The 20,491-nt window shown below is 46.6% G+C and overlaps 4 protein-coding genes across 4 annotated transcripts; 3 read left to right on the top strand and 1 right to left on the bottom strand.

Annotated features, from left to right (window-relative positions):
* Positions 1-1,362: 1,362 nt before the first annotated feature.
* Positions 1,363-3,818, top strand: DFL_008906 (uncharacterized protein; the record flags this gene model as incomplete). The annotated part of the gene is made up of 5 exons (XM_067638710.1): positions 1,363-1,503; positions 1,752-1,777; positions 2,080-2,150; positions 2,366-2,523; positions 3,423-3,818. The coding sequence occupies 5 exons, from the start codon at positions 1,363-1,365 to the stop codon at positions 3,816-3,818; spliced, it is 792 nt and encodes a 263-aa protein (XP_067486572.1).
* Positions 3,819-4,493: 675 nt separating this feature from the next.
* DFL_008907 (uncharacterized protein) lies at positions 4,494-8,366 on the top strand (the record flags this gene model as incomplete). The annotated part of the gene is made up of 2 exons (XM_067638711.1): positions 4,494-4,666; positions 4,778-8,366. 2 exons carry the CDS (start codon positions 4,494-4,496, stop codon positions 8,364-8,366), a joined length of 3,762 nt encoding a protein of 1,253 aa, XP_067486573.1.
* A 2,620-nt stretch (positions 8,367-10,986) lies between these two features.
* On the top strand, positions 10,987-11,835 carry DFL_008908 (uncharacterized protein; the record flags this gene model as incomplete). Its single annotated transcript, XM_067638712.1, has 1 exon — positions 10,987-11,835. One exon carries the CDS (start codon positions 10,987-10,989, stop codon positions 11,833-11,835), a length of 849 nt encoding a protein of 282 aa, XP_067486574.1.
* Positions 11,836-12,101: 266 nt separating this feature from the next.
* Positions 12,102-16,339, bottom strand: DFL_008909 (uncharacterized protein; the record flags this gene model as incomplete). Its single annotated transcript, XM_067638713.1, has 7 exons — positions 12,102-12,600; positions 12,659-13,125; positions 13,184-14,131; positions 14,187-14,603; positions 14,663-15,120; positions 15,174-15,753; positions 15,815-16,339. The coding sequence occupies 7 exons, from the start codon at positions 16,337-16,339 to the stop codon at positions 12,102-12,104; spliced, it is 3,894 nt and encodes a 1,297-aa protein (XP_067486575.1).
* Between the last annotated feature and the right edge of the window lie 4,152 nt (positions 16,340-20,491).

Raw genomic sequence — 20,491 nt, forward strand, 5'->3', positions numbered from 1 at the left:
AAGACAAAATCTGAGACATCGATTAGACCACATGGAAATGGTAGCCTTGGGCCAGAGCAAGCAACATATGGAGTAACTAGCTTTGTATTTCGTCCCTTGCATAGACGCCTTTTTTTGCGAATAACTTGGAAAATATGCAGCACGGAAAACTTCTCCTTCTGATAGGCCAAAAGGATATCGAAGGTGATCGTATGACCGCATACTCAAACATCCTATCGATGCCGGCTTAAGCATTTCGTGTTAAGAATTTATTAAGATATGATATGATGATGCGCAGGACGGGCTGTAACGGCTGTTACAGATATTGACCTTCCTTTCTCGTCAGATTTCCTCGGACTTGTTTTTCCTTGAGAAACCCACCATTACTCAGGAACTCTTTTTTTGGAGGCGCAAGGGGAAGAAAAGAAAAACAGGAGAAACAAGCCGTCCGTCTCGCTCGCTAGGGTAGCTAGCCTTGTTCTGTATCGACGGCATAGTAATGGGTGATATAGATGTACCTTTTTCTGGACGAAGTTGATTCTTCTCTTCATGCGACGTCCGACAGACTGTAGACTCGGGTTCTAAAGAAGTGTTGAGGTGGTGGACTGTGTAACTCACCCGGGTCTTGGCACCTGTGCAACGTGCTGTCGATGATGGCTCTCGTTGTGTCGCCGGGATCCGCCCATGTCAGGCTCTAGCTTCATCCAATGCAAAGTGATTTGATCCTGAGAGCGTAATTCGCAACCCCGCGGCCGGGATGATACTGTTATGGGTACTATCGGTCCATAAAGTACGCTGACCGCTCGGTGCGAAAACGGTGTCCTTTTTCCCCTCCGCTTTGTTCTGTTCTACTTTGTTCGGAAGCCGGAACATTAGCTAGCCCGCGTGTTTGTTGGCTTATCGACGACCACGGTGATCGAACCTCCTACTATTACTAACCAACTTCACCACCAGCCATCGCGGCAAGGAATCACGGAGAACCAGGCTCCATCTTTACCGGGATTACAAACCATCGCCGACATCTCGGGCATAGTTGGTTGAACTCGAGATCATCTCGAAACTATCTTTACTAAATTTAAGCTATCAGCTTTGATAGCAGTGTCGACGCTTCAACTTTGCTTCGGTAGGCTTAGTTATCAGCATCAAGTCCTTCGCATAAACTCAGGTTATTACCCGAAAGCATCATCCTCGCCCCGCTTCGTTTCGCCGAACCCTCGTGGATCCGGATCACCCTTCGCCTCATCTCTTTCGTTGCATAAACACTTCTTCTATGAACCCTGCTCTTCGGAGTATATTTCTAGGACTATTACTACGCGAGAAATTTGAAGACAACACCCTGAAGACTCTTGAAACAAGACCAACCGACGGACAAAGGAGATAGACATGGCCTCCACCGGTGATATATTGACCGAGAAAGTGAAAGACGCCGGGAAAGCGGCGACCAGTGCCATGGCACCGATCATTGAACGGCATCCTCTCCAGAGGTTGGAGTCGCCGTCGAGGACGGTTTCGGCAGCTATACATGTTAGTATGATGTGGTATCATCTCTCCGAATATATCTCTCTCAGGTCCCAAAAAAGGTTTGATATTAAATCCATCTCGATCCTCGACTTTTGATTTGCTGGCGCAAACATATAGTTCTATGGAACGGAATGCGATGAACCAAACTTGACTTTGGCGAGACCCGTCTTTCAAGATGTGAGAGAGTGATCGTGTGGAGATGAAGCTGCTGATGTTTGGGTTTTGGAAATTTCGTGTTACCTGTGACACAGATTCTGGGTATCGCGAACTTTGTAGGGTACGTTGTGCGGCATAGATGTCGACATGATATCTGTCGTATATGCATATCAGATACGGTCGCATTGCAAAATTACAACAAGAAGGTTTCTGTTCAAAGCCCACACGCCTTGCAAGCTTGGCTTGTTATGATTCGTTCATCGATTTTCGAATGAGCGGTTATGCGCCTCGAAATTCCCAGGTCTTGGCTTTTTCAGAGCTTCCCGTGGATACAACAGAACTTGGAGTACTTGCGATACATTTGAGCGCGCCGGAGAGTTGAGCTTGAGCTGACGAGCGAGGGTGGACCCTGTTTCTCCATAGGTGTTTTCGACACCTTGTGAATTTCCCAACACATATCAACGACAGTACAGGATGGCACTTTCAGTACCTGAGCAAGTATCCGTCTCTTTGTTTTTTTACTCCCGCATAAACGACTTCTCAGACGAGAAGAGGATGAAAATTTTTTCAGGAAGATGCATCTCGATGTCTTCCAGTTGGCTTGAGTGGGGAACTGCAAGGCTGACATGATGGGATGAAATGGAATCGAATCGGTGGGGGGGAAAACTCCATTGGTTCGTACCATTCTCCATCTCCGGGTTTTCCTTAGCTATCATTGGATTGACTCTAGCAACGATCACGTTTGTACTCGGTCTGCTATCCGATATTCTCCTGTCGCCTAAGTTATTTGCCTACAAGAATCTCTTTTCGGTTTGCGGTGCGCCTATGGAGATATTAATCTCTTTGCTATACTGGGGTATATCGTCGGTGAGTTCTAAATTTTTTTTGATGCTTGTTTGAGACCCAGCAGCTGCGCAAGCTCTTATTTTTGGGTCGATCGATACCTCTTTTGCACAAGCATCTTTCGAGAGATGCCATCTATGCAGTGGTTTAGCTCGTAACTGGAAGTTTCGTCTTGGGTTCCAGCTCTAGCTCCTGTCCAGGGTTTGATGGTATGCGTTGTCCGTTGGAAGACGTTATGCCTGTTCTGGCATGTCCAAGCGTTCGAGGTGCATATCGAGCTTCATGCGATATCACATCCTCAGTCTCGAGGAGACAAATGTCATCCGATGTTTATGATCCTACCGAGACAGCCTTCTCGATCTTGGCTCTGCACAACGACGGCGAAACCTTCTGCATTCCAGACGGATAAGTCAGGATAAAGGATCGCTGCCGTCGGTTTAAGGTTTCTATCAGACTTTTCGGATTGAATTAATTCGAATTCGGCTATGGATCCTACGGGTTACATTGAAACATGGATTCGATGCCCGAGCCTAAAATCGATTCGAACCGACGATGTGTACTGTACATCCATGTGTAGGACTCTGCAGGCCTGCACATGTAGACGGATAGGCGTGATATGACATGATATGACATGTACATCTGTCGTCGAAGCTTTGGTTAGCGATGTCCATCGGGCGCGGAGCTTTGAAACTGCAATCCCCAAGCTTGAGCTGAGCTGCGCTTTCCTAGCTATAGCTCTCTGGAGCTACCCCTGTTCTTGCATTTGGATGGCTGTTGTCTTTGCCATCGCCAATTTGTACAATTTCATACATGTGCACGACGCAAATGCAGCCCAGGTTCACAATTTTTTTTGGAACTTCGGCTAACATGAGCTCTCGCGTGCGAGCTCGCGCTCGCGCCTTCGTTGGGGAGCAACGCCATAGATCGACAGACGTCTTGTCGTCCCGCCAGAAATCCACACTGAATTCTGGACAGACTTGATGTTCCACTTGTTCCCGGCGCTCTTGATGTTCCTGGACCTGGTGCTCCTGTCGCCGCCGTGGACGATTAAAGCGCTACCGGCGTTCGGGCTGTCTGGCACTATCGCGGTTGGGTATTGGATGTGGGTGAACTATTGTTATAGCTACAACGGGTTTTATCCATACCCGATATTCGAGCTTTTGGATACTCCAAAGAGAGCTATGTTGTTCGGAGGGAGTGCTGTGACGATGGCGGTTATGACGTTGGTACTCAAGTGGGCTTATGGGTCGTTGAATGGCGTTGATGGTTTAGAAGTGGCAGGGACGCCGTATATGCCCAAGGATAAGAAGAAGATTTGAAATGCACGAAGGGGAAATGGTCTCGAGATTGATAGCCATAGAGGGGGTTATTTTCGAAAGGCTGCTCGATGATAAGTCAACATCTCGTGGGAGATATCGAATATTGGGTCCTGTGTTTGAGCTGAGAAGGGTACCATATGATATTGGTGGAACAAGCGTGGATTGAACTGTAGACAGACAAAAGCACTCAACCTATCATGATGCATTGAAGTTGAGGCTCAAGATCTATACTATCTCCTTATTAAGTAATCATATCGATATCGTGAGATCGTGAATTGAATCGATGTGGTGTGCAGGTACCGGCTGCCATTCGCTTAGCTTTCCACGCTAGCCCATTTTACGCGTACGCTTCCATTCATTTCATTTAATTTGAGACCCACCTTTTCCCTCTCAACATCGAACTCTCTACAATCATAGATTCCAACTAAAACATCGCCTGGTTCGCGGACCTCTCACCATTCCCCCTTATCGCGGTCGAGGTACCCGTCGCGTCATCGACGTAACATTCATCCCGTCTATCCTTTTCGGAATCATGATCCTGCTGCGGTCACTGTCGATAGATCCTTAATTCGCATCAACAACAAACACACACAAAAAAACGCATCCCACATTCTTCAAAATCCACGTCCCCTAGCAACCGATCCTGGGGTATCATACCCCAACCGACTTCCAACGATGCGCGGTCTCCGTCTACAGGTCAAAGTCGTCGGCCAGCCGTCGCACAATCCCAAGAGGAGGAACCTGGCGCCGATTGCTGAATTCCTGCATCTCGCGGCCCCCAATGTCACACTCGAGGACCTGTCGCTGCTTATTACCGATAAGTATGCGAAGTTATACCCGAGAAATCGGTACGTCGTCTCCTTCACCATCCATACTCTCGATCCTACCTGCACCATCTCCCATGGGATATGATCGTGGCTAACCAATGGGTTGGTTGGTGGGGTGTGTGTTTAACCTAGACCATTGAACATTCAACGACTGCAGGATTCGGAAGGCAACGATCTAGACCTTACATACACTGTTGGCGACGTATTTGACGACAAATCATCGAATCGGGATGGAAGTATAGTAAAGGTCATCCATAAAGACGTATTACGAGATGAGTCGGTACCACCGGAGTCTGGGTTGAGGCCTGCAGGCTCGAAGAAGCGATCGATGCAAAGTTTGGCGCCTGTGGCGGAGTCGGAAGAGGAATCAGAGGGAGATGAAGAGGTGGAGGAGGAAATTGGAGTACTGGTTAATCTGCATCCGAGCAAGAGGCAGAAGCTGGGGGCCGGGAGGGGGTCGCTGGAGGATGAGGATGAGATGCAGCTAGAAGAGGTGGAGGATGAAATGTCGGAGGAACGGCAGTTAGAGGAGGAACCGGAAGTGTCACCAGTATTACCAACTGCCGTTGAACCATCGCAAATTCGACCACAAACCGTCAGCCAAAACGGAAATGCTACCCAACCATCTACTGCTCGCGCTGGTCCAGGAAACACCTCCTTAGGGCCCGGACCCACCGGTGGAGCAATGAACCGAAATGGCGCGCTGCTTCCAAACCACCTTGTTAGAGACAGGGTCCAGGGACGGGGCAGCTCCCTGATTCCGGAGACGAGCCAGGGACTTAGTGAACTCTTATCCCCAAAGGAGGAGACATTTTCATCACCAGTATTCACGGCCACGACGTATAAGAAGGTACTGCCGAATACTCAGTCGGTGGAGATATCGTCTCCCGAACCTGAAGAGTTGGATGCCCCTGTCATTGCTCCACACACCCTGAGGGGCTCAGGTGGAAGGAAGCCAACGTCAATCACTTCAAAAAAAGGCACGCTGAAAAGACCGGCGAAAGCAATGGTTACCAAAAAGCCTAGCCCAAGGAACCAAAGTTCGATATATGAAATTGAGGACTCAGGCTCAGACGAAGAAGAGGAGGAACCTGAGAAGCCTGTTCCCCAGAAGCGAAAGGTTACCGGTTATCCCCAAAAGAAAATCCAAGGCGCGGCCCCAAAACGAGTGACTCTAAGGCGATCTGGTGCCTCTAGCAGCACTCCTACGCTTGAGGTTCCTTCGTCCCAGCCGGATATAATTCCTTCCCCGCGGATCTTGAACGACTTTGTTGTCGAAATCCCACATATAGAGGAAATCAGGGGAAGCCAAGAAAGGGAGCTTTCAAATGCACCTGTGCCAAATGTTGCGGATCTGATAGGTTCTAATTCTAGGGTCGAGGAAGAGCTAGCCACAGGACCAAAGTCATCCCAAGACAAGTTTACAAAACCTTCACTACCAACGAAGAACCAATCGGCAAGAGCTAAGAAAGGAAGTAGTCGACCAGAAACACCAATTGCTGCTGAAAAGAACCTAATCAATGAAACGAAAACACCTGCCTCCGCAACAGCCAAGCGTACCACTGCATCAAGATCAACGCAATCTGCCACCCCAGAAGTCAATGACGGTAAGAGTGCGCGTTCTAGCAGTGTTTTACATTCGGCGTTGCGGAGCCCAGAGAAGAGGAACCTCGAGGCTAAAAAGAGCGTATCGTTTGCGAATGAAGGGAGTCCGATGTTACCACCTTCGAGTATTCCAGCAGCAGCAGCAGCAAAAACAGTGGCAACGGCGGCTAAACCGACACAGGAAGTGAGGAAGCCGAGAACGACATTTAAGGTTCCTGTTCCTGTCATACCAGTGGAGCTGCAGGGGATATCGGACAAGAGTACTCTCGAAGGAAGGAAGAAGTACGAAGCATTTGTAGGAAAGCCAGCGAGGAACAGGTCGACATCTTCAACACCCCCTATTTCGGCCTTGACAAGTACACCGGCAAGTTCGAGGGTCTTCGTTAAGGGCAAAACAACAAGAGGGGAGAGCGCGGACACTGGCAATGGATCGACCACTAGCCAGCCAGCACCGGCAAAGAACGCGAATCAGACATCAGATAAAGCAAGAGACAGCTTGAAAAAGAAAGCTTTCATTAGCCCTAGCCCTGCCAGGGAAAGCTCTTCAGAGGATGAAGTTATGGAAGATGCGCCGCCTCTATCTGAAAAGGCCTCGGTTGAAAAATCATCGAGCCCTGTTTCTTCCTCATCCGAGGCTACTTCGTCAGAGTCAGAAGAAGACAGCGATGAAGATAGCGAAGAGGAAGAAGAGGAAGCCGTTGATACCCCCAAAAAGGCACCCCCAACGGCCGAAAAGAAATCTGTAGAACCCCAACGCCCCGAGCTCTCCGACTCGGAATCTAAATCCGATGCTCAGCCGAAGGGGAAATTTATTGATGTTAAGAAGATTATGGACCTTACAGACAGTGATGATGAAAATTATACGGAAGGTGCTGGTAAGCGAGTTTCTAAGGCTCCTATGACAAGAGAAGAATCACCTATAAAGGGACCTGGTAAACGGCAGCTACGAAGTACCTCACCGGAAAAGAAAGAGTTTGTTCAATTCTCATATGCGAGGGCACCAAGCAAGCTTGCCCTTGAGCCAATTAGTAAACTAGCTCCTGGGGGCTCCGGTGAAACACCGTCCAGCGACGAGGAAGACGAAGCGGAGGGTGGAAGTGACGAGGAAATGGCAGATCAGGTTGAAGAGGAGGCGGAAGCTGTGGAAGAGGAGGAAGATAATTATGAGGATGAACAGGGACTTGAGACTGCTGAACACATATCAGCGATTGAACTACCGATCCCTAAGACCGTTGAAACCCAGGTCCCCGAATCTGAATCTGAGAGCGAACCGGAGCCTGGCAAAACTGACGATGAGTCCGATCCGGGGACACAATCAGAATCAGGATCAGGATCAGACAACGAAAGGCCAATATCCCAAGCTACTGCTGATCCACCTTTCTCAATCTCAGTAGTCCCAGAGTTATCACTACCCAAACTCCAGCCCGAGCAAGAGGCTGCAGGAGAGAGTGATACCAATACAGCAACTCCCCCCTCTAATGATGAGTCCTCCGGCGAGGAAGAAAGCAACGACGAAGAATCTTCTGAAGAGGAGCCCGAAAAGCCAGCGGCCCCGAAGAAAGTAGATACAACCGCCAAAGCTATGAACGCTCTCTTCCGAAGCCCTGCTCCTAAACTTGTAAACAGGAACACGCCATCGAGATTCTCAAAGACGCCTGAACCATCACAACCCGCTAAACTGCCTGCTTCAAAGATGAATAGGAGAACCTTGGGATACATAAGTCCGTCCCCGGGGCCACCGTCTAGTATGCCGGCGCGATTGCCTTCTATGATGTCACCGAAGGACATGAGAAAGAGACATAGTCTTACCTCTCACTATACGGGGTTAACCATGCTTAGTCAGCAGGATATTCCAGAGACTAGAGATGGTGGTAAGAATACTACTAAACCTGCGGTTGCCGTTGGAGTTGGTGCGAGTCAGAAACCTAAGCCGAGACTTTCTGAAGGGATGAAAAGCTTTCAGAGTATCTTGTCAAGTCAGAAGGGTGGGAAGGATTCTGATGATGACAGTGATAGTGATGATAGCGATGATAGTGAGGATGAAGGTAAAGGCGAGAAAGAGGAAGAGAAAACTAAAGGTAGGACTGGGTTGGGTAGGTTCCTCCCATTCCTGTAGGCCGGTATTTGGGGGTAGGTGAATGGGGTTCTTGAAGGCCTCTTGTGTCCGACTTCGAAGCTTATTTTAGGGTGAATGGGGTCTTGTTTTTTTTTTTCTTTTATCTTTTTTTCTCTGTCCTTTTTTTTCTTTTTATCTTTTTTTTTAAAAAAAATTATTTTAGCATGCTGTGTAGAGCGAGCTTCTTTCTTCGTTCAATGCCGTCATTCGATCATCCCGAACTTAGCTTTCGCATAAAGCATACTTGCTTACTGAAGTAATTAACTCAATGATAATTATTATTACTCATCCTCTATTTGAGCTAAATTATATGAACGTCAATGGATTCAGAAAAGCGCCCGTGCCTTGGATCAAGTTCTAGAATGCAAATGATTGTAAATTGTTTCTCATGATTGATTAACTAGACTTTGTCGCTTCAACTTAACTTCCTGCACCTGAAATGTGGGTCCCTCGGCTCAGACCGAATACCGACAGCCGTGAATTCCCCCGCATGCAATCGATAAATCTTGATTCGTTAGTAGCAGTTGGAGCGGGCTGGAATACGATGCCCAGTGCATTTGCATTGTGCCGTCACACCAAATACATAGTAACATGAGGCTCAAAATACAACAATTCACAACAAAACCGCCTATGGCGGGAAGATTTCGATCCGATTCGAACCATTCCGAGAAAGAGAACCAGGTGGCAATTCTCGTAACCACTAGACTAGGCAATTCTACGCCATGGATATGCAAGAATAATGCATGGTTGCACAGAAAGCAAGCCTTTGCCTAGGAATTCTTCTCACATTCTCTTGTTCGTTCTGGCTCTACTTGGGGCAGTTAAGAAACAACCTACTCGATGCTGGGACGTTTTAACTGTCCCCAGACCATCAGGTTCGGATTCCGGGATCAGTAGTATTGCACCTTCCCTTACTTCTAGTTCTAGGAATTCTAGTTCTGGGGTTGGCTCCGGAGGCGGCTCTGTGGGTTATGATTCTCCAACTCAATCGTCTCCCCTTGACGACCAGAATCCTACCCGGGGGAGTAACTCTGGTTCGAACTCCGCGGTGAATGGGATTTCGAAGTTACCATCAATTATTATCAGAATGATGCTTTTGGCTATGTTTATCGGCGCACAGCTCTGAAATTGGTACTTCATGAATTCGACTCTGATTTCATTGTCCCGACAGACGATATTTTGGCCTAGGGCCCGGCGAACCTAAAAGGATTTCTCGATTTAACTTGGAAATGGTAAGTCTATGGATATCACGAGTAAAGGACAGTGTATTTATTCATGTATATACTTAGAAGTAGATCTATTGGTATCTACTACAGTAGGATGGTCGATGGCCATTCTGCGGCTGAAAATGGGGCTGCCTCTGTTGTTTCCTCCCAGAATATCCAATGGAAAATAAATAAGGCTTGGGATTGGAGTTTAGGAGGATCGTAGGAAACGTATAAAACGGGAAGGAAGACAGACTCCTGCTCCAAGCCGAGTCCGCGCCTCTTAAATTTTGTCCGAGTTTTATAAATTATATATCCTTTGACGCTAGAAACCTGCAGCCTGCATACAGGTAGCTTCAGATGCCGCAATTCGCCATTGAGATTTAAACAATATTAACCTTCCGCACATCCTTACTTTTATAAATATATCCAATACATACCACCCTTCATTATCGATACATCCAGCACACAAAATATATGACCACAAATGCAAGTTACTGAAGTCACCTTCAGCCCACCAGGCCCAGCCGGTGGAAATGATCCTAGCGAAATATTTTCCGAACCCTGCGGCCAAGGGTTTTGTTTAGGCGATGCATCAGAATACAAAGTATGGAGTACATAGTTCGGAATGGCCGATTACTGTTATTACGGAGGCTGAATTATATTGCGACGAGGTATCATTCGATCCTTCAGTCGGGGCACCTGTATATCGAACGGTCCCCCCACAATGGTTCGGCCTCCTTCTCGACAAACCTCAACTTCACGAAAGCGGTCAGAACCTACCTAGCGGAACTAGCATTCCTGGCTACCCGGCATTTATCCGTCGACAAGCTAGGCATGTTACACACCTGGTAGCCTAAAAAATGCAACGTGCGTCCAACACACCGCGAGACTGCGATATTTGGAAATTCAACTTTTTTTTCTAGGTACAGACAGACCCACGCATCGGGTATCTGCACATGCAGGAATAATCACCCCGCATGACTTACCTATCGAGTTTTCTGAAATGCAACCCTTTGATCGAGCGCTCGATACACATTTTGCCTTACCTATGTACTGCCAAGTGAACGCCACCAAACAAACGGAATGATATGGCAATACTGTCAGCAACCCTAAGCTGTGTCGAATTTGTCTCGTACGCAGGTTTCAGAAAAGGAAGACTGCATGATCGAATCATTAAAGGCAGCTTAAGCATTTTCTGGCACATAGTGGTTATCTGAGGCTAAAGAAACATCGGCGATCGCCAGAAAATATATAACTAGGCGGCACTCTTGCAGTTAACAAGTTCACGCACTCTCTTTCTCGAGAACCACGACGCTCCCCGATTCCCTTGATCAATTGACCTATCGTTACAATCTCAGGACAACTAGATCCTTCATATTTCTTCTATCAACAATCTATAACCAACAGCAGCTATGTCGGCAACACAGAAGCAGGTAGATCTTGCTACCGTCATCATTATGAATCCGGTACCTTCACAACTCGCTGGAAATGACCTCCCTCGAGATCGATGTGGCGACGGCATTTGTTATGCCTTTGGTGGATCGGCTAATCTCGAGTTCTGTGGCAATTGGCTTGGTTTATCTGATTACTGCTGTTCTGCGGTCGGAGCCGGCTTTGGAGCCAACTTCGGAAGTCGAAAGTTCCCCTGCGAAGATATCACAGGTATTACGGACTTATCGTTCGATCAATTCGGAAGCGCTCCTATATCTGCGAATTTGGAGTGCCCAGAAAATACCAATGGCGTCAATTACGACCCTGTTGCTAAACAATTTGCTTGTTGCGAACGGGACAAAACTGGAGTTTTGAGGTGGGAAAGCTTTGATAAAACAAACGGCTCGATCGAATTGCAAGGCATTCGATGTTTCGACCCTAAAATTATCAAATTATCGAATATTGGTACGACTGGTCCCGAACCTACTTCTTCCCCCGTGGTCACGAGTTCGAGCTCTTCGGACCGAATATCTTCCTCGGCCACGATCGACGAAAGCTTGGAGTCAACAATTGCGACTCAATCATCCGTTTCGAGGGACCAGACGACGTCGACAACCGGGGCGCAGACTACAAGTACGGGCTCACTACCTGAGCTATCTTCTTTCAACTCTGAAGATCTGGGTTCTTCAACCGAATCGCCTTCCCCAAGCTCCCAAAGCCCTACTACCAGCACCCCAACCCCTAATTCCGCACCGAACGGTATTTCAAAAATCACATCGCTTGTCTTTGGGGCAGGCTTGCTGGCTATGATAATTGGCGCGCAGTTGTAGGTTCGAAATCGAAGGGTGGAGTTGATATATAGCTGGTGAATGGCAATTTGCCAATATGTTTCCACATATCTTGCGGGTTGTATCTTACACTTTTGTTGGGTTCAACATGTATATTAAATCGGGCTATTGGTGTGTTTTTTCAGTCTTTTCGTGATACCAATAAAGTAGATTTTACTCCATATTACAATAGAATACGCCAATTCGATGGACCAAACCCTACCCGAAGCCAAAGCAACATCCCAAGGACGCCGGTCAACCTCAATCAATCAATACCTCATAGTATCAAATATCTCATTGATCTCTTCATCTTCCACCGCCTTATGAAACACTCGATCAACCTTATTCGCACTTGCTTTCACACATTCCTCCAACCAATTCAAAACCCTAGGAAACAACGTCTGTTTCCTCCCCAATACTCTCAAGAAAGCCTTCGCCACAAGCCACCTAATCTGAATTCTCCCTATTAACCCTTCTTTCGGTATTACATTACCCTTCTCGTCATACTCTCGATTCTCACGGGACATGAGAAGTGTATAAGCCAATGACATGAATTCTGATATCATATTTAATATTTGTTTCTCGTTTACTTGTTGGGGTTTATGGGATCTTTTTTTGATGTGTTTGGAACGGGACGAGAGGCTGCGGTAGTATCTGTAGAATTTCATGGCGGCGTCGACGAAGCTCCAGTAGAGGTTTACTACTATTGTTGGGCGGGAGTTTATGGTGGTGTTTAGATAAATGGCGCTAGAGAGGAGTTTCCAGCCACTAGCACAAGGTTAGTGATAGTGTAATTAAAATACAGTTCATCAGGATTAGAACATACCTAGAGACTTTATCTACCATCTTCGACCCAGGCTTCGATCCGTAATCTATAGTCAATAGATTACTAACGAGCAAGCCGTCTCTTCGAGACCAATCTCTCCTAATCTCTAGTGTCTTTTCATTAATTAGAGTACCGCAGTAAGGGAACCCTGAGTGGTCCCCAAACACTCTTTCGATTTTCCGTCCATTAAAGTCGACTTCGAAGTTTACTAATGACTTTTCAGGTTTAACCATGACCCCGTATTCCGGGAATCCAGTGTGCATTGCATCGGAGAAACGTCTGGCGTGATCTCGGTTTGTCGTTATGAAAAGAAAGTCATCGATGAGGCGCATTAGGAGGCCTGTTTTGGCTTGAGTGAATGGGAGTTCGCGGGCTTCAAGGTCGGCGTAGAAGAGGTTGCAAAGGAGGGTGGACATTACAGAGCCTTGAGGAATACCAAGACTTTGGCGATAGAAACGTTTACCGATCTAGACGGTAATTAGTAATGCTAATGTAGTCTCGTGTCTTTTATGGGCGACGACTTACCTGAACGAAATTATTCACGACATGTTCCCTCAGCTCACGAATCAATGCATCTCGTTCGTGGTATACACAAGCGACACGGTCTATAAATATCAAACTCTTCTTCTCCATGCCGGCATTTTCAATTTGGTGTTTGTTTCGTCCCATAGAGAACTCTTCGTTATCCCCGGGTTCTCCAATTTGAGGGAAGGAAATCTTTGGCTTCGCTTCCCCAGCCCTACCAGAACCTAAGGCTATTCGTCCTTGTCTTCGGATCTTATACGTGTTTTCCATGTATAATTGTTCTATTACCTCGAGTAATCGCTGTTGAGGGATGGTGTCGAAAGCTGATGTGACATCGACTTTGACAAAGTACAATTTCTGCTTGCCAAAAGCTCCTTGGGACACTAAACGATCTTTGAATTCGGTGATTTTTCTCAAGATCTCGCCCATGGAGAATAGTGAGGCGCCAACAGCTTGCGGTTGTCTGTTCTTCTCGAAAGTTAAGGCCGCATGGTTAGGTTTAAGTATTTGATTGATACTTCTTCCGAGCGTCCTACGACCTGTTTTGGGATCTACTTCCATAGGTCTGCGTTTGTGATTACTCAGAACTCGAACTCCCGTGACTTTAGGTAATAATCTAACGGTGCTAAATTTTGCAGCCCGCCGTTGCATGATTGCTCTAGCTCTTTGGGATGTGATGTCTGTAAACATAGACGAGATCATTTTGTTGACGTGTGAAGCTGTGAGTTTTCGCCAGACGTCGTGGCGGAAGTAGCAGACGCGGTTTTTGTCCGTGGCCGATTCCGTGACATAGAAGTGGGCACGAATTAGGGGGATTACGAGGGAGTCGAAAAGGTAGTATATGAATTCGGAGAGGAGGGAGGTGCAACGTTTTGTATCTGCGGCGTCGAGTTTGATTTTACCATTGGCATTGGGTTCTTTTTGGTGGAGCCAAATGAAATCCGTTAACTAGATTGTACTTTTAGTAATAGTTGACAGTGATCTAGATACGGGGAACAGTTACCTTGAATCCTTGCATTACGTCGTGAAGTGAGAGAGTTTCGTATCTTCTCAATTTCACAAAACTTTCCATGTGACCGAAGAAGATCTCGCGGTTCTTTAGCACCGATTTTCCGGTACCCCAAAACTCTAAGGGGATGATGTTGCTTATCACTGCCCTGATGAAAGCATATACACTATGTGAACTAGTCGTATAAAGCAACATGGGATCTTGCGGGCTGAGTTCTCCAGGATCCGTTCTCTTGAGAGGAGTAATTGGGATTGTTCCTTGTAGTGATGTTCTCTTACTCCTTGATCCGCCTGACGTTCGACGACAGCTCACTTGCGTTTTGAAGGGTATTGTGGCCATTGGGGAAACTTGGGTTGACGGAGGAAGGGCAGGAACTCTAGGGCGCGGGTCTGGTGCGCTAGTATTGATAACCTAGACAACTGTAAGCTATGGCTTTCAAACTTACACCTATCCTATAATATTATTCTTACCGAAGAAGGGCAATAATGTTGCAACAGTGGATGGTATTTGCATCTTCGCTGTAGCCGAACCAGCTCCCCAACCAAGTGCGGTATCCTTCCACGAAACCTTTGTGGTAGGTTCTCTACAGTCTCGTATGATTGTCTTTCCTTCCTATCAATGTCTGGTAAGGGACTAGGTGGTGGGACGTATCCATGGTGAAGATCGTCATTGTCATCTGGACACCCAGGTTCCGTTTGTTCCTTTTTCTTCAAGACTTTTCTAAGCCTTCTATCATCCTTGGACTTGCTAATCATCAAATCAATTTCATCCTCTCGGAGAGTATAGTCTTTGAACGTTTGTGCGGTGTCTTGTTTGTCCACCGTAGAAGTGAATACATTATGCAAACCGAATGCTCGAGGAAATATGTATTTCAGAACGTGGACATTGTTGTCTCGCTTCTTGAAATTATAAAACCGGTTGAGGACATCTATAAATATTAGTAGGTCTATTGTCGAGAATCGTTTTAGAGGGAGATCTTACGGATATGAGGAAGTCCCGTTTTGGGTTCAGAGTTCTTGTTGTTAGCCGGCTTTCCATAGAACATTCTAGACCTCACGAAACGGATCTCGCTTGGTTTGCGGATTACGGTTCCCGAGGTCTTCTGTTTCCTCGTAAATGTTACATGTGTGCTCATTTCCCCATCTTCTGCGAGCTTTGTTCTCTCCAATTTCTTCTCAAGCTGGATCTCTGACAATGCACTTCCAAGATACTGTTGGTAGCATTTGGTAGATATTGAACTTAGACGATACCCTCGTCGCACCTTATCCCCAAGTGGGAATAATACCGCTCCTTCATCATCACCTTGCATGGAGAGAAGCTTGAGTATTGTTTCTTGGCCAACGATATCAGTGATCGTTTTCCATGCCCGGCTTCTAAACTCCGTGGAGTGGGGGTTCGGAAATAAAGATATAACATCCACCCCAAACTGTCGGAATTTAGTGACGGCTTTCGAGTTAGCATTGTTATCGATTATTCGATAACCCGATGCGAGTGGGGAGTTTGCCCAACCGCGGTTCGCTCGTGCCTTCTGAAGGAGAATTGCGATACCACAGTCAACAAGCTAGATAACGGCCCGAATATTTAGCTTAGTTTAATTACTTTCTTTATGGGAAGGTCCTTACCTCATCCTGGGAATTAGCCACCCTCTCGTCCTGGGTAGCATTTAGTTTTTCGGTAAGCGCTCGTTCCACGAAGGCATCCGACCCGTCAACTTCACCAATAGGTTTCGATAGACCAACAATAATCGTATCCAACAACCGCACCACATCGTTATGCAGTGCTGACCCATCGGATTTGAATCTCAAGAGCCTCTTCTTTCGCGATATCAAACTTGTAGCTATCGATTTTGATGACTCGAGAGCTATCAACAAGTATTGACGAAGCGGGAGAAGAGTCTGAAAATACGCCGACAAAACGGGATGGTGTATTACTGGAACCTCTTGGGTGGCATTTTGTTGGCTTGTACCGGTTCCTTGTGAAGGCACGGACTGCGCTTGGACTGGTTCCTCTTTGGATTTGTTGGGTTTCCTCCCCTTCTTCTTGTTGTTATGCGTCGTCTTTTGTCGTTTGGGGTTGGATTCATGTCGAGTATCGATATATTCGAGATTTGGCCCTATCAGATTGGCCTTTCTCTTGGTTGGGGCCATCGTTGGGTAGTCGGCATCTAGCGATGTCCCTTCCGTATATCGCACCCAATACTTAACAACTGGACCCGAACCTCGAAGAGTGTTGCTGCCACCAGATACTGTATATGCCAAGCCTTTGGGATTTGCACCTCCTTTCCTTCACCGAAATCGAAGATATGAACGTCGAAATAAGCTCTCTGAGCTTTTTGATATTACCTGCACTTTAATTTTCCTGTTCCTGTCGGTTCACCTCTCGCGTAAGGTTGTTGCCCTGAACCCCAAGCTCGTGGAGGAAGGTCGAAAGGGAATGAAAACTGGTGATCGTATCGTTTTGGGAGCGTGTTGTTGGGTTGGTTTCCGTTTTGGGAGTGTTGCGACCACGCACACAACGCATTTTTGGTTTGTGTTGCTTGGGATTTTATATTTGGGATTTTAATTTTGCGGATGTGGGTAAGCTTAGTTTTTAGGCTTCATTCATGAGTGACGGGTTGCCGTTGGATGTTACGTAGTATTAGAGTCTAAATTGCCTTTGTCATTGTTGTAAATGGTTCGTTAGGGTCTATCGATGCTGATTAAAGTCGGTATGTAGAGCATCAATGATGTCAATTACATTTAGCTCAACCCAGGGATTCGCTCTTAGTTTGAATTCTAATTTGCAATTTAAAGACACTCCACTAGCTAAGCCTTTAGCTCGGCTTGGGCTCAAAGCTTAGACATCTACAAAGTTTAACCTTTTGATAGTAGTAATGAGGGTGATGGTATTTGTTTCTAGCTGTTATGAATCAGGGAATATAACCTGCATATGGTATGATATCACCTCGTTCTAAGCTTATTCACCATGAAAAGAACACTCATTCGCACATGGTAAGAGCTAGGCAGTAAAACAAAGCCTCAAAACAAATATGTTTACCAAATAGTCTAAACGAAGAACTGACGGAGTTGGCACCATGGTGCCGCCGTGGCTTCTGGGATTCCGATCGGATTTGGGAATCTTGAGAAATGCCTAAAGATACCGTACAGGTTTTTGGCAAGTTTCCTGGCCAGCTCAGAGGGCCCAAGTAGATTTATGACCCTATTTTAGTTGGACTAAGCCGCTCAAGTCACCTACAGTGACTTGAAGTCAGCTCCCAAGTTTCCGAAATTCTCCTCCGGTATCCATTATCTAGTGGTGCTATATATAGCCATATAGCTGCGTCGCGGCTATGGATTGAGATCTAATCTAAACATCGCCAGAAAAAACACGCCTATCAGAATGGAAGCTGTCAATTGAAGATCGATAATCTGCGAATAATCTAATCTGTGATGATAGGCGCGCAAGGGTCACAATGGTATTTGGGTGTCCGCTAAGATATCGTAGGTGGATCATATCGGATGCTAGATGGCTTCGAGGTATGTGGATCCGTCGCTACAGCGGTGACATTCGCCGCTACGAAACGCCTCGTACGACCTTTCCGAGGCCCATTGGGAGGGAAGTTCCCAAAGAGGCCGATGCCATTGTAATAAATCCGAAAGATCTCGGATACCTATGCATTTTCCCTGCAAGGCTTTTTCCATACTTTGTCAAGATCGTCATAGAGATGAGGCGGCACCATGAGCCAAAGAGCTATGCCACGGATCCAAGGGCGAGACCTAACACATGTGTTTGGGAGGTCTGTTTGATAGGATCCCGATCGAAGGATCCCAATCAAATGATCCCTGCTCTTAAACGTGCGAGCGGAAAGATTCCGTTGGCCCAAGGCAAGGCGCGGGCCAGGAACAGAAACCGGCTTGAGAGTGGGGTGTCCGAGCGTTAACGGTAATACCACACCGTCAAATTCCACGAAACTCAGTTGTTTTTTTTTTTTTTTTTGTTTTTCTGTCTTTCCAGAGAGCGAGATTTCGCGCAGTGGGAGTCACTACCGCATCAGCATCCAGGATTATTCAATCTATCGGTGACAGATCGAATATCGACGGATGATGACTTCTGGCGGTTGGGGTAGGTGCCGAAGCTAAAAAGGTCGGGATGGTGAAAATTCTGAATTCGCTTTTCAACGACACTTATATATTGAATTGTAATTTCCGCGACCCATATGGCCGGATAAACTACGTCAATGGCAAGGGCAAGTAGTCCCAATAGTCAACCAGGAGTTGGAAGCCACTCAGCAGATCATCGGTCGAGTTAGTGCAGTACTAGCCGAGGGTCGAAGGCAGCTAGCGAGCATGCGCATCATGCATCCCCTAAATTCTTCGCGATAAGTGAATGGCATCGGCGGGATGCAGATGTCAATTGACGAAATCTGAGTGATTGACGGGGGAAGCCTCAACATAAGCAATGAACTACCATTTCTATGTAGTTTCTATATAAAAACCTGACAAAAAAGGTACTAAATCTCGGGTAAGGGAAATCAAAGGACGGGAGAGCCGACAATTGGTGGATGTGGGGCGCTTTTCTGGCGGCGAGACCTCCTGCATCGAGCTGTCGCCCCCAAATGTGGTTTTCGGCAGCGCTGCAGCACCAGTCAATGGAGTCAAAGCCACAAGATGGGGTTCCATTGGACCTTACATCTGGAGTAGCGAGACCAATGAAGAATGTCAGATAGCGATGGACTTCAGCAGCGATATTTGAAGGCCTAAAGGTACCAGTCTCCTTGCGTGACAGGGACACCAGAGTTGCATGCGATTGCGTCTAGGAAATTCGAAAGCACCGGTCCCTGCGTGAATCAAAGACAGATAAATGTGATTAATCGATTATCCAAAGAAGACACAGAGTGCTCTCAAGTAGTGTATTCTGTAACAATGGCTGCGACTATAGTATATCTGTTAGTGACCCTTTGGTAACAATTCATTTCAATTCGAATTCTTGAGATATTATATTACACCAGCACTCGAGAATACTATAAGCTACTTAATATATACTGATCATGACCCCGGTTTGGTGGACTGTTGGGTGTCCGAAGTGGAGACGTTGGTGCATTAACAGACCTCCCAGTATAGGCCAATGCATGCCCACGTACAGATATACATTGGTGTACCTCTTAACTGATATTTGCAATTGCAATCGCAATCGCAATCGAGAACAAAACAAGAACAAGAAGTAGTTAGCAATAGAATTAGAAGTAGAAGTGGGAGTAATAGAGGAGAAAGAGAAGAGAAAGGGAGACAGACGAAACAACAGCAGCGCCAGAGTCTTGAAAGGTGCTAGCCAGAGCCATCCTTTCATCAAAAACGCCGCCGTTTTGCTTTGCATTGGAACTATTGGTGGTTCCAACCAAACAAAAATCACCACCACAATCAATCCCATCAACCAGGAAATCAAGGAAGATTTCTTTCTTCCTGGTCCTTCTCTTTCTTCTTTTTTCTCCCCCACCATCGTCAACCTCATCATCACCATCGCCACCCGACCGGGCCGGCCATCTTCACTGTCGCCATCTCATCGGTTTCATTGGTACGTACTTACTTGGGTACTTACATTCACTCGACCGTATCCTTCCCGTTCGGCATCGCTCTTATTCGCAGCACTGTACTGGTTAGAGGCTGCCTACCCGAGCCAAGGCCTAGGTGTACTCAGATACTGATCAGAGAGCACTGTGCTTGTCCAACTCCTCGTACCGCTATTGTTACTGTTGTATGTTCCATCCCTTCATCATCATCATCATCATCATCACTATCCTCAATCAATCAATTATCACACGCTCTTTTTTTTCCCCTCGTCATCAACCACAACCTGCAGTATAACAAGGAAAAACGAAACAAATACCATTCGACATGATGGCTTCTTATCCTTAGTCTTCCTTTTATTCCTTCTATTCTTAATGCAACGTCTATACCGTTCTCATATCTGTATGCGTGTGTGCGACTGGTACCACCGTTACTGATGCTGTCTCTCTTTCCCTAGTCCACCTGAGACCGAGCGAACCCTCCTTTATTATATACTTATACATATTGGCAACCACCACTTACTTATATACCATTCTCCCTCGGACTGTGTCATGATAACTCTCACTCTACCTTTGACAACTTTGCTACCAACCCCTCGATATCACTAAGCACATCCGGTGGCCCTTGCTGTTCTTTTATTGGAATACACCCCGCTATCGTGCTTTTGTTCACATTCGTGCCACTCTTTCCCTTGATTACCCGGGCCAGCCAACTGCTCCGCAACTTATTTACTTGCCTTGCTTTGCTAAGCCCTGT

This window comes from Arthrobotrys flagrans, assembly GCF_004000055.1.
Source record: "Arthrobotrys flagrans strain CBS H-5679 chromosome Unknown unitig_1, whole genome shotgun sequence".
Lineage (NCBI taxonomy): Eukaryota > Fungi > Ascomycota > Orbiliomycetes > Orbiliales > Orbiliaceae > Arthrobotrys > Arthrobotrys flagrans.